The 12,825-nt window shown below is 39.6% G+C and overlaps 1 protein-coding gene across 8 annotated transcripts in view; it reads right to left on the bottom strand.

Moving 5' to 3' along the window:
- LOC118280564 (serine/threonine-protein kinase WNK1) overlaps positions 1 to 12,825 on the bottom strand; it is a 63,252-nt gene that overhangs the window by 179 nt on the left and 50,248 nt on the right. For 4 of the 8 annotated variants that reach the window (XM_050699565.1, XM_050699568.1, XM_050699566.1 and 1 more), the window contains exons 25-35: positions 12,575 to 12,655; positions 11,573 to 11,794; positions 10,967 to 11,158; positions 9,895 to 10,010; positions 9,424 to 9,507; positions 8,661 to 8,834; positions 8,357 to 8,438; positions 2,939 to 3,040; positions 2,365 to 2,576; positions 1,722 to 1,931; positions 1,026 to 1,215 (exon numbers count right to left, since the gene is read on the bottom strand). In XM_050699565.1, the coding sequence (XP_050555522.1) occupies positions 1,026 to 1,215; positions 1,722 to 1,931; positions 2,365 to 2,576; positions 2,939 to 3,040; positions 8,357 to 8,438; positions 8,661 to 8,834; positions 9,424 to 9,507; positions 9,895 to 10,010; positions 10,967 to 11,158; positions 11,573 to 11,794; positions 12,575 to 12,655 (1,665 nt within the window). The remainder of the gene's footprint in view (positions 1 to 1,025; positions 1,216 to 1,721; positions 1,932 to 2,364; positions 2,577 to 2,938; positions 3,041 to 8,356; positions 8,439 to 8,660; positions 8,835 to 9,423; positions 9,508 to 9,894; positions 10,011 to 10,966; positions 11,159 to 11,572; positions 11,795 to 12,574; positions 12,656 to 12,825) is intronic. The other 4 variants (XM_050699569.1, XM_050699572.1, XM_050699570.1 and 1 more) reach the window with 3 other exon arrangements.

Below are 12,825 nucleotides of genomic sequence, written 5' to 3'. Positions count from 1 at the left end.
TATTGTAACTTTCGTGAGTCATACTAAATTAATTATTATGTTATCGGCTTACTCACGTAATGTTTTGACGAGGAACTCGACTAGTTTCAAGCCATGCTAGAGGCGATTGTCGCGGAATGCTGCTCATGAATATGAGCCTCTAGCATGGCTTGAAACTAGTCGAGTTCTTCGTCAAAACATTACGTGAGTAAGCCGATAACATAATAATTAATACCTTAATTATTGCTGACTGGAATAACTATTTGACGTTAATGTATTTCTTAACGTCAATCTACATTGAAGCGCTACGCGAATTAAAAAGAGCAAGGGAGATATTAAAAATCAATTAATTTTCTATACGAAAGATTACTTTTCATTCTGATACTTCAGTTATGTAGCGCATCGTGGTATTGAAATAAAGTATCATGAATTCTAAACTCTGAGTTGTAGTTATTTGAAATAAAGACTGATTCCAAATAACTTGATTAGTGATAAAATCCTTCACCATTCCACGCCGCGCCGTAACTTGCCATCAGTGAGTGGCCAGCCTTAAATTACGAATGCATAAGGGTTGATTTATACTAGCGCAGAGTCGAAGCGCATCGAAGCGTCTATCCAAAACTGCACATAACAAATTCGACCTTAACTCCACAGAGTAAGGGTCAATTTATACTAGCGCAGAGTCGAAGCGTTATTCGCGCGCAGACGCGCCAATTCCGACGAACGCCGACGCCTTTTTAAAATCTCAGAAGTAATGTGTGCGGTACACTGTGGAGTTAAGGTTGAATTTGTTATGTTCAGTTTTGAAAAGACGCTTCGATGTGTTTCGACTCTGCGCTAGTATAAACTGACTCTAAGGATCAGTGTGTATCCGGAGTGCGGACTACCTAGCGGGTTTACCGGGGCTCCGGCTCGAAAAGAAGGAGAAGGAACGGGGTGGTTTTTAGTCAGTAAGAGTCTGACACTCCCTCTCGCCTCGCCCAAGGCCGGAGAAGTCATTGGATGATTTTCCCCCTCAAAAAAAAAAGTATCAGTGTGTACAATACCTTTGTCGGTGAGAGTCTCGTAGGTGACGAGCGAGGCCGCCAGCGCGGGCAGCGGCGGCGCGGGGGCCGCGGGCTCGGGCGCGGGCAGCACGGCGTCGGCGCGCGCGCCGCGCTCCCCGCCCGCGGGCCCCGCGCCGCCCGCCAGCTGCCAGCGCGCCAGCTCCGCGCGGGCAGACAGCTGCGTACTCGCCTACACACACAATACATAATTATGTAATTGATTGCACGGTTGGCGTGGTGGCCCCCGCACGGAGCAATTCTTTGGTTGATCCACTAATTGGTGTTTTGGGTCTAGGTCTCATTATTATAATATGAACTTATGTATTGTCTTCGCACTATGAACGCACCCACAGCGAGAAAGAAAATTAGAGTGTAGAGCAGTTTAAAGAAGAAACAAATATCAATTGGGTATTTTCCTCAGTTAAAACCGACGATGACAAAGTTTATGACGTGTATATATTATATATTTTATTCCAAATCTATACTAATAATAAAGTTGAAGAGTTTGTTTGTTTGTTTGTTTGAAAGCGGGACCAATCTCTAATCTCCGGGACTACTGGTCCGATTCAATAATTATTTTTGTGTTGGATAGTGCATTTATCGAGGAAGGCTACAGGTTATAAAACATCACGCTATGACTGAAACTGCACAGAAGTAGCTAGTATTATTATATTCCAAATTAACTATACAACTCACCTCGATGTTAGTAGAGACATCGGCGGCGTATTTAGCTTCGTGGAAAGGCGTGAACCCCGAGTCGGCAGTGAGCCGCAACGCTCGGTCGATGACGGCGCAGGTGAGCGAGCGCCAAGGGTCCACTATCAGGTACGCCTGGTCGGACGAGGAGCCCTGGGACCCGTCTGACGCACACCGACGTTCTTCCGGGGAGCATAGGCCCGGACAACTCTGGATAATTTAGGTGTGTAAGAAATCAAACAGATATTTTTAGAAAAATATTTAACTTCTTTGCATATAGAAAAAGTGTAAATATTTAAATATAGAAAAAGTGTACACACTACGACTGTGACTAGTACAACCCTTTTTTTATTTGGTTGGTTGATGAATTCAATGCCATAGATTTTGAATTAGATATTTTTTCCAACATTATTCAATAGGACAACGAGCCATATTATTATAGTTTTTAAAATGCATTTTACATCTAACAGGAGCGACATTAAGTGTTCGCTATACGCACTACGCACATATCCGGTATTAATTTAGAGGTCGCGCATGCGTATTAACATAAAACCAAATAAGCGTGTTGTTGGAAAGTCTTTGCCCTCAAATGCAGAGTATACAGGGTAAGAAGTCTATGGATTTGTCATTTTCTTGCACCAACCTCATGCGAAGTCCTGCCAGGGTCGATGATGGTGGCGACAGCGTCCGCCAGGGCGTCGTGCACGAGGTACGTGTGCGCACGAGTGTCCGTGATGACGTACGTCTCGCCCGCCGTCGCCTCCTCGTACGACGAGTTATTGTCCGCGCAGGATACCTCGTCCAGCGCGCCTTCGGGGTACGGATGGCTTTGAAGCAGGTCTAGCTTTTCTTTGCCTGTTGTAAACGTTTATAATTAATAATCTAATGGGGTGATAACTAGCGCAATTCAGTACTTTTTCTGAAACTTTTTTAGGCGTAAAATTGAGTTACCTACGCAATCATACGCCTGTTTCCGTATAAGTTTATTTTTGTTCCCTAATCCATATAATAATTTGGTAACGTAAGATATCTTTGTATTATATTATGCACTATAAATAAACTTAACATAAAAAATCGGACAACAACACAAGCGTACTTTCACGGCTATATTCTATGAGACCCATTCGTTCCGAAACATGCCACATTACCTGCCGATAAATCGAAGCGTGTTTGAATAATAATTATACTTAAAAAAGTGGTAGATTTAGTTTCCTCACCGTGATCATTCGGCAGCAGCCGGCAGAGCTCGTAGCCGCGACAGGGCGCCGCGCGGGACACTCGGAACCGCGTCGACCGAGACTCCCACTCCGGTCCCAGTTCTAGACAACAGAGATATGACTTAAACAAAGTAACATATGCGAAACCTTATGATTTAAAAACCAAATCGTTGCCGTTCACTTAGATTTTATCCAGTAACCTTTGTACGTGTATGGCGGTCTGATTGGTTAGTTCATTCGCGCCGACCAATTAGAGCGCCGAACGCACTCTCGTTTTGATTTGACAGAAAAAGGGGATAGGTAGGTATTGGGAAAGAGGATAAGTGGGGATTGGGGAAGGGGATAGGTGAGGATTGGGGAAGGAGACAGGGGGGATTGGGGACGGGGAAGGGTGGGGATTGGGGAAGGGGATAGGTGAGGATTGGAAAAAGGGATAGTTGGGGTGGGGTTTGTGGAAGGGAATAGGTGGGGTAGGGATTGGAGAAGAGGATAGGTGGGAATTTGGCCTCTGGTAATCTCACTCAAACGGCGAAACAAAAATCAAGCGATGTTTGACGTCGCTGGAATATTAAATCATATCGCAACATTTATTATCCGCTCCGTTCTATATGACCATAGACCGTGCTCCCGCTACTGGTCGGTTCCTGTTTTCATTTTTATATAGCATCTAGCTTCACTGACGGACTGACTGACAGACAATGTATTATTTATTTCTTATTGCTTATAAGTAGTAATTAAATATATAATTTTAGAGAATTTTTAAATAAGTATATGGAATATAGCATTGTAGTCAACATGATGTCATGTAGCTTTGTAACATGTAGTACATAGTAAGTTTCTCATATTTATGTTCTTTCGGGAAAATACATGTATTTAAACTCTATTAAGTAGGGTTGACTGTAAACTGCCTCGTTGGCCAAGTGGAGAGTAGGGTTACGCGTCACCTTCTAGATTTCATGAGAAGGGTAACCTTCCTGAATTATAAAACCTTCTATCATCATCAACATTCTATGGGTAAGTGCCCACTGCTGAGCCTTTAGTATAGAGAGACCAGGTATTGAGCATTAACCACCACGCTTGCTCATTGGGGATTGGCAATATCAAACTCATAATAAGGCTTATTTTCAACTAGGGTTTCAAATTCAATATGTCTATGAATTTATGCGAATGAATCCGATCGATCGACTCAAATGCCTGTGAATGTAAGTTGTGACGCTGTATTAAGGAAATATCGCAGCATTAATGACATTTCGGTCTTTGTAAATTACTACATTGATAACGGCTCTTTTGTATGCCTATTCAGCAAACCATTCGGTAGCGGTCTAACCTAGACCTTTAAAGGGTCAACAGATAGACATCATCCTCTAAACTTAAGGATATTACTAAAGCTTTCACGATGTTGATCATACTAACCAAAATATTGCGTAATATGTGAAAGTGTTAAATCTTGTAGTAAACTTACTGAAATGACACCCTAATTATGTAATATAGCATTTCAGCAATTTTCATTGTATTTCCATTCAAATTCGAAAGTAACAAAGCTTCACTAGTTCGACTTTAGTATTGGGTGTCATAAATAAACTTCTGAACAACACATACAAATATTTATTAAGTACATTTTAAACGGTAATCTTCGCTATGTAGTAGCATAGTCATGACGACATGATAATAATAATAATAAAATAAGTCCGCAAGGCAGCTTGTGGCGAGCTGTTGGGCAGTGGCGACCCCACGGACCTGACTCCCGAGAGAGGCCCTATTTTTTTAACTCCGGTTAGTACCCGTGACTATCCGGAGTGGCCTCTCCTGCCTCATTCTTGCCTTAATCGGCTGGTTTGAGTGGAGATTCTTCAAGACATGTTCGAGTAACCTGCAAATATAGCATTTTGGGAAGGACGTATCCCAGTAATATATTCTACTAAAATAATGTTTCCTTTGACCAGTTTTAATAGTCTTAGTACAAGTTTGTTACAGATGAGCAGGAGTGCGATTGCAATTCCCTTCAACATTTAGCAGGTCAACGGATGTTGCTTCCCTTGTCGCTACATGCTAGCGGCCGTTTCAGGGGCCCACTATTGAGTTTGCGAGTCACCCCCTGCCTGTTTATCCGTATTTCTCAATATTGGTCAGGGGCAGGGGCCATAGTCCCCATAGTTAACCGGTTAACTATTCCACAGCCACCCACACCCATATCCCTATCATTTCCTTTTACCATATCTCACAATAGTCCTGCATCAACCGGGGATTGTCCTTGTGGTGTACTTCCATAGTGCATACAGGGATAATCGCCGGCTGATGTCCCATTACATTTAGATTAAAATTGTTCAACGGGCCTCTGCGAGTTGGCTTCGGCCCCTCGTACGCCTTCCAGAAGGTCCGGGACCCTGTGGTCCCGTGATTATGTACATAGAACATACAGAATAATAAAATAATAAAATTCTTTATTACCAACTCAATGTATACATTTTCCAATTTACACAGTGACAACCGCACTAGGCACAGCCTGTATCGCGGTTGTCAATAATACGCCGTTTACCTTAGGACTAGTCTAATAGTAATTATCAAAGAAAACCTAAAATACAGAAAAAAAATAGAAAAATATATTTCTAATAAAATGAGGTAATTAAGTGAGTGTGTGAATATGAGTGTATGCGTGATGTCATGTAGCTTTGTAAGATGTAGTACATATCGAGTTTCTCATAATTAAGTTCTTTTGTGAATATAAATATATTTAAACCTCATTAAATAGGGCTGACTATAAACCGCCTCGTTGCTAGAGTGGTAAGTAGGGTCACGTGCCACCTTCCAGATTTCATGAGAAGGGAATTCTGAAGGCTTCCTGAATTATAAAACTTAGTATAAGCAATTTGTATTTTATCATTACTATCATCATCATCAACATCCTTTGAGTAAGTGCCCACTGCTACGCCTTTAGTATACAGAGAAGGTTTGAGCATTAATCACCACGCTTGTTCAGTGCGGATTTTCTATGATTTTTGTATAAATCAATCATCATCAAATGTATGAATGGAAGTGTGATTATTAAGGAAAAACCGGTTAAGACATTTCCTATTTGTATTTAAGTTATAACTCTCATGTAATAAGGGGTGTAATATAATATCACAATTTTCATTGTATTTCCATTCAAATTCGAAAGTAACAAAGCTATACTAGTGCGACTTTTGTTTGGGTATCATAAATAAATTTCTGAACAACACATACAAATGTTTATTAAGTACATTTTATACGGTAATCCTCACTATGCAGTACAAGTAGCATAGTCCTTCGGTAAACAGAAGCATTTCTTAGTAAGATAATAATAACAATTAGGTGATATAAAGTGAATATATCTTCATTTTGTTTAATGTTTAAAGCGCCGCTGCTGCTGGTCTTGTCTCCTGTTATTAATTTTGCTGTTTTACGTATTACACAATATGTACTGGGTCATAGTTCTCACGATCGTAATGGCTTTCAAAATATTCTTTAAAGGTGTACGAGTGGGAGGGTTCTAAATAGTCCTTGTTCCTTGTCTTCCCAGCGGTTGTCTCGATTCCCATTCTTTTACCATCAGAGACACCTGTATACATTTTGGAGAAATGACGATTTCCTTTTAATGATCCCACTGAAGACACTCTCGAGTAAATGCAAATTTAGCATTTTGGCACTCTACTAATTTTTGACTAAAATAATATTTTCCTTGCCATTTTCAATAGCCATAGTCCAAGTTTGTTACAGATGAGCAGGAGTGCGATTGCTATTTTTCAACATTTAGAGGTAAGAATACTGTAGATTGAACCTTTATGCCTTCATTTGCTGGCTTTTTGACGTATGTAAAGCCAAGGTGATCGTGTCTGGCGGGCTTTCTGCCCAACAGTTGTTCATTATGATTTTCTATCCATGTTAATTCGCATGCAAACTTCATAGGTGCGATGTAGGAATTTATGACGTCATCCGTTAATTTCTTCGTCGAGCGTCTATGTGACTTCTGTCATCTGTCGCCAAAGTATCTTGACTTGTACAACAAAATTGTGTGTCCTTCATACAATTTCGCTTGATTTGATACTTTTTGTGGTGTGACTTTCCTTTCCTATTTTTATTATACGGCGACGGAATTCTGTCAACCACGTATGTTCTACAATTGCAGCTTGTCTTTTTATAATGTCTAGTAGTACCAGTAGCCATTTGTCTTTTATCTTCATCTTCATCTAAAATATCTTGTGAATATGGGAACATTAATTTCAATCCCTTAATGATTAATGCGACTTCACTTTTCAAAGTGTTGATTTCTTCTAAAATGTTATTGATATCCGAGTGTGATACTTGCGGTAGTTTCGACAAATCTCTTGCTACAAACGTAGGAATGTTATCTGGGTTCGTTTCTTTAAATACTTTAATAATGTATTCTAGGTTTGTTTTGCTTCGTCCCTGGTTGCTAAGATCAACTTGATCTGTACTTTTGACTACCTTGCTAAGCTCCCTTTTAGCGTTATATATCTCCTCTTCGGTATAATTAGATGTGCATATGTTGTGTAATGATTTCTCGTCCATTTGTATGTTATTTTGTATAAAAGTTAACATTTCCTGGACTATGATAGTAGAATCTTTACTCTCCTGTATTACTTGTTGTTTATTATCTGTAATTTAATTTACCTTGTTGATCAATAATCACGTTGTTTAGGTTCTAGTCTGCATCATCATCATTACTTTAAATATAACAAGTGTAACTTTCATTTCTGATGAGGCATTGACTTATATTTTAATATTATTCCATATATTCACATGACATTCTCTAAAATTACATAATTATTTAAATACTACTTATAGCATAACATTTCAAAATATAAAAATAGGAGCCGACCAGTAGCGGTAGCATGGTTTAAGCTACCGGTGATTAATTAGGACCCAGTAGGCTTGGTCCAAGCTACCGGTGGTTAGAGCTCCAGAGACAGAAACCTCCTTACAATAAGTGCCGTTTCCAGGAGATTTGCTTTCTGTATGTCGGATGTCGAGGCTTTTAGGGATCAACCCATTGGCCGTTACGACTATCGGCACAATGATAGCTGAAACCTCTTCAGCCAATTTGTTTGTATTAGCATTTAATTAATAATAATATGTCTTGACCTCCACCAAGTTAAATTATTATTATTATGACAAATAAAGCGAAAGATCTATTAATGTTAGCTGGAGATTATACACAAAAAATTTTATTGTTCGTAGATCCTACTACTATTATTAAAATGCGAAAGTTTATATGTTTGTTACTTCTTCACATCAAAACGGCCGAAGGGATCGGGATGAAATTTGGAACGGGGGTTGATTATGGTCTGGAATAACATCTAGGCTTTTTATCGCGCAAAAATGCGGGCGAAATGGCTGGTCGAAGCTAGTTACTTTATAAATATACAGCAGATGACTAACCTTCGTATGTGTTGACTGCACTATCGTTGATGTTCGCCGCAAGCATTTCATGCTCGTCCGTGTTGTGTTCTATGAACACATCCTGTAACACAACACCTCTCATTCAAAAACTAAATATTTACTACATAAATAAATAAATACATCTTTATTTCCAGTGTATTTTGGGTTTATAGCATAACTTGTTAATGGGCAGACGTGCTACACCGTAGGCCGCATCATCACTTACCATCAGGCGAGATAGCGGCGAAACGTCAGCCCAATTAACATAAAAAAAACTTGGAAAGGTTTTTGGTAGTAGTAAGACCTTGGGCGGCGGGTGTTTGTAGTGCAGACTGATCTTGCTGAGCTCGTGGTCCAGCTCGGCCAGCTGCGCGGCGTGGCGGGTGCCGCGCGCCGCCGCGCTGCCCGCGCCGCCCGCCTCGCTCGCCTCGCCCGCCTCGCTCGCCTCGCTCGCCTCGCCCGCCTCCGTGCCCTCCGACTGGAACATGTAAGATAGCATTACATACTTGTAAACGTGGGTAATACATGTTTGTGTAATATGCATGTTTCCTACTAGTCAAATTCAATACTTTTTTCGAAACGTCAAAAACGATATTTTCTATGAACTTTGTATGAAATACTCTATTATGACGTCATAAGTTTTTGACGTCAAATAGCATATATTTCTAGAAATTTAGCTAGAAAAAATCTAAAATAAATAGTTCATCAAATTTATGAATGAGAGAGAGTGTGATTATTTTTGAATATTTTATTGTATTGAAAAGTTGTATTCATTTATTTTTGACCCAGTTGTGGCGACACTCTGACAAGTGACAAAATGACAGAAGTCGCACATATACTATCGACGAGCAAATCAATCGTCACAAATATCCTGCATCGCACATATGAAGTTTACATGCGAATTAACACGGATAGAAAATCCCAACGAACAACAGTTGGGCAGAAAGTCCGCCAGGCTGAACACCTCGCCTGGTCGGAGGATCCTCCTTTTCTTAGGGAACTTTACTCTCTGTTCTCTAAACAGTCATCATCCCTATTAGTTAGGAGTGAATATAGTAAGTGCGTACCTTGGGCATATTGTGCAGGGGCGGGCGATGGGTCGGCGACAGGGCCGGGCTGTACTCCAGCGGAGACTGCGGGGACACGGGGCCCTGCACCGAAATATAGCTTTACTAACATTGCAACTGTTACTTCTGTACTGATAACTAATAATATATTGGTTTTTCTTAATATAGAAACAAAATGTGTTATCATTAAGGCTTTTAAATCGTCTTATACCCGAATACTCAAACGCTACTCAATTTTAAGTTGTACTTAAATATCATTATATCTCTGTCATTTTATAAAGAATTGATAGGGACAGAACTAGTTTTGAGAGCTTCTTAAAATTGAGTAGCGTTTGAGTATTCGCACAATAGTGTCATAATCAATAGGTTATGTAAGTTATACGTTGTAAATACTAGGTAAAATATTCACATCTTTTTATAATAACTATTGTGAGACATATTATTGTGTCTGCAATAGACAGATGCACTCACGCTATTGGATATGGAGGCGAGCTTGTGTTGCAGCGTGAGCATGTACTCGCTGTACGACTGCGGCTTGTTGGGGGTGCTCGGCTGGGACGAACCCGTCGAGTTCACTGCAGTCATGCCTGCAATTACAAGTTTATTTTATGTTACTTTGTCGCTTTAGACCTACGATTTGTAATGGCGAATATAATAAGTGAAATAAATAATGTAGTATTATAATAATATATGTATAATAAAGTAGTGCATACAAAATTATGAGCTAGATAGGCCTGCGCATTATGAGCAAGATGGTTACCGAAATATCTGATTTATGATTTAATTTTGAAAATAATAAATTGTTTCATTTTGTGCCCCTAATAAAAAAGATAATTCACTCGATATTTTACACGATTTAATCATCACCTCATCTCTAGTGAACTTCAATTTAAATACCCGTCATCACAAAAATCAACACATCACAAAACGACTATAATAGGCTTAAGTAATGCATATATATTTCACTATATTTATTTAAAATTCTCTAAATTTACATTTTTAAATAATATTTAAAACATACAATATAAAATAATATTTAAAAATATAAAAATAGGAGCTGACCAGTAGCGGGAACATGGTCCAAGCTACCGGTGGTTAGGGCTCCAGAGACAGAAACCTCCTCACAATACGTGCCGTTTCGAGGAGTACTGCCTTCTGCATCAGGCCCTTGATCCATCCGCCCAACCCCAGCCTCCTAAGGTGATTGTCGAGGCTGTTGGGTATTAATCCGTTGGCCGACACGCCTATCGGCACAATGATAGCCGAATCCACAGTCCACATGTCGACAACCTCGTGAGCCAAGTCAAGATATTTTATTTGTTTATCTTTTTCAGCTTTCACGAGGTTCTCGTCATGAGGAATGGTGATATCGACTATCATCGCACGGCGCGCTGCCGATCTATCACCACTATATCAGGTTTATTGGCTACAATAGTCCTGTCAGTGATGATAGAATGCATATATTATTGTTACCTTTCACAATCCTGTATACTTTACTAAACTAGGTGCTAAGTTTTCTATCAATAAATAAGTATTAGTTTACCTGCCATATCCATGTCGACGGCCCTCCTGGCCAGCGCGTGGTGCACGGCGCGCTGTGCCACCAGCTGCCCCAGGTTCTGGTTGATGATGCCCAGGTTCTGCCCCCCCAGGGCCAGGTTCTGTGCACCCAGCGCCAGGTTCTGGCCGCCAATGAGATTCTGACCGCCTAATCCTAAGTTTTGACCTGCTAGACCTGAAACCAGTTAATTAAGTTAGCCTAGGTTTAATTTCTGATGGTAAGTAAATTATATTATTTTAACTGATTGGGTAACATTCATAATAAATTACAACTTAATAGAATATACTTTGTTGCATAATTATAATCATCCCAAAAATAAAAAGCTCCTTAATGGAGCTTACATGTAGATTTTATATATCGTTTACTTTTTCTTCTCCTTTAATAATATCTTCTGATTTATTTGGTGTTATCATGGGTGTATACTTTTATTTTTTTATCAATTATTTATGTTAATTAATTTTGTAATAGGTGCAAATAAACTGTCTTTCTTTCTTTCTATCCTGGCTTACAGGATTTGCAGCGGTTTTCGTAGGTTGTGGCGGGTTTGTGACATAAATGTTATAATAACGTCAATAAATTCCCAATCACCTGTATAATTCCCCAGATTCTGTCCTAGATTCTGCCCCATCAGATTCTGGTTGAGTGCTAGATTCTGTGCGATGTTCTGGTGCTGGAAGGCGATGGCCTGCGGAGCCAGTGGTGCAGCCAGCCCCATCATGCCGAGCTGGGACATCTGCTGGCTGGCCAGCTGGTTCACCGACGACTGCAGCGCTTGCTGCTGAGCTGATGATTGAAAGAGGGGATTGAGTCCTGCGTTGGTGAGAAATAAATGTTTATTATTCGATTCTGAGAAAGCCGTTTATCCGTTTTAGTACTTTTTGTACTGTGACCCTGTAAACATAGTTTTTGATTTACAGAACTAGTGAAATCAAGAATCAACATAACCGATTCTCTCAAATAATAAAAAATGTATTAAGAATCTTCGGGTCGGATATGCTCTCAGTTCAAATCAATAAAAGACTGACTTATTCTAGGACGAAATATCTAATGTAAAAATTATCTCCAATTGAGAGTTACATCATATTCAACTGGAAGTGAGAAATATTTATGAACAAACAGAATAAGTTATTTACATCTACAGCAATGGTTTAAGGATACAGCATAGACAGCATAAAATATGTAATTCAATTTTGAAACAGTAATAGCAATAAAAATTAAAAATAAAAGTGCTCTATACGCAATAAAAACGTTCATAAAAGGAAAATGCACAAATCTTCAAAAACAAATATTGTATGTATGGTCTATTTTGCCACATACAAATTCTTAAAAAAAGAAATAATTATTGAGACGAAAGTTGATATCTATTGCTATGTAGAAGGCAGGCGCGCACGTACTATGACTATGTACATGTAACACATACATACATATAAGCGCGGGAATTAATTATTTATAGAAATGATGATGGGAAATAAAACCCCTATTGAGCTAAAGCAACTCTATAGCGTCAAAGTGACAAGAACAAAGCATAAACATCAACAATCGTTTCAATATAAAAAGCATGCAAAATAAAAGAGAAATTTGAGGGATTACCAATGAAGTCGTTGGCCAGCATCGGTTGGTAGTACTTGGGCTGCTGGTACTGGGGGGGCAGGCGCGCCGCCATCATGGGTGCTGACGTCACGGGCAATACAGTTAGTCACTCCATGCGCAACACGGTTACAGTGCACACGTATGCAGTACGTATACAGGTTGGCAGATAACTTGGCAAGATTTTATTGTAACTTTCGTGAGACATACTAAATGAATTATTATGTTATCAGCTTACTCACGAGGAACTCGAC

This window comes from Spodoptera frugiperda, chromosome 16, assembly GCF_023101765.2.
Source record: "Spodoptera frugiperda isolate SF20-4 chromosome 16, AGI-APGP_CSIRO_Sfru_2.0, whole genome shotgun sequence".
NCBI lineage: Eukaryota > Metazoa > Arthropoda > Insecta > Lepidoptera > Noctuidae > Spodoptera > Spodoptera frugiperda.
This window is presented reverse-complemented; position numbering and strand designations above follow the sequence as displayed.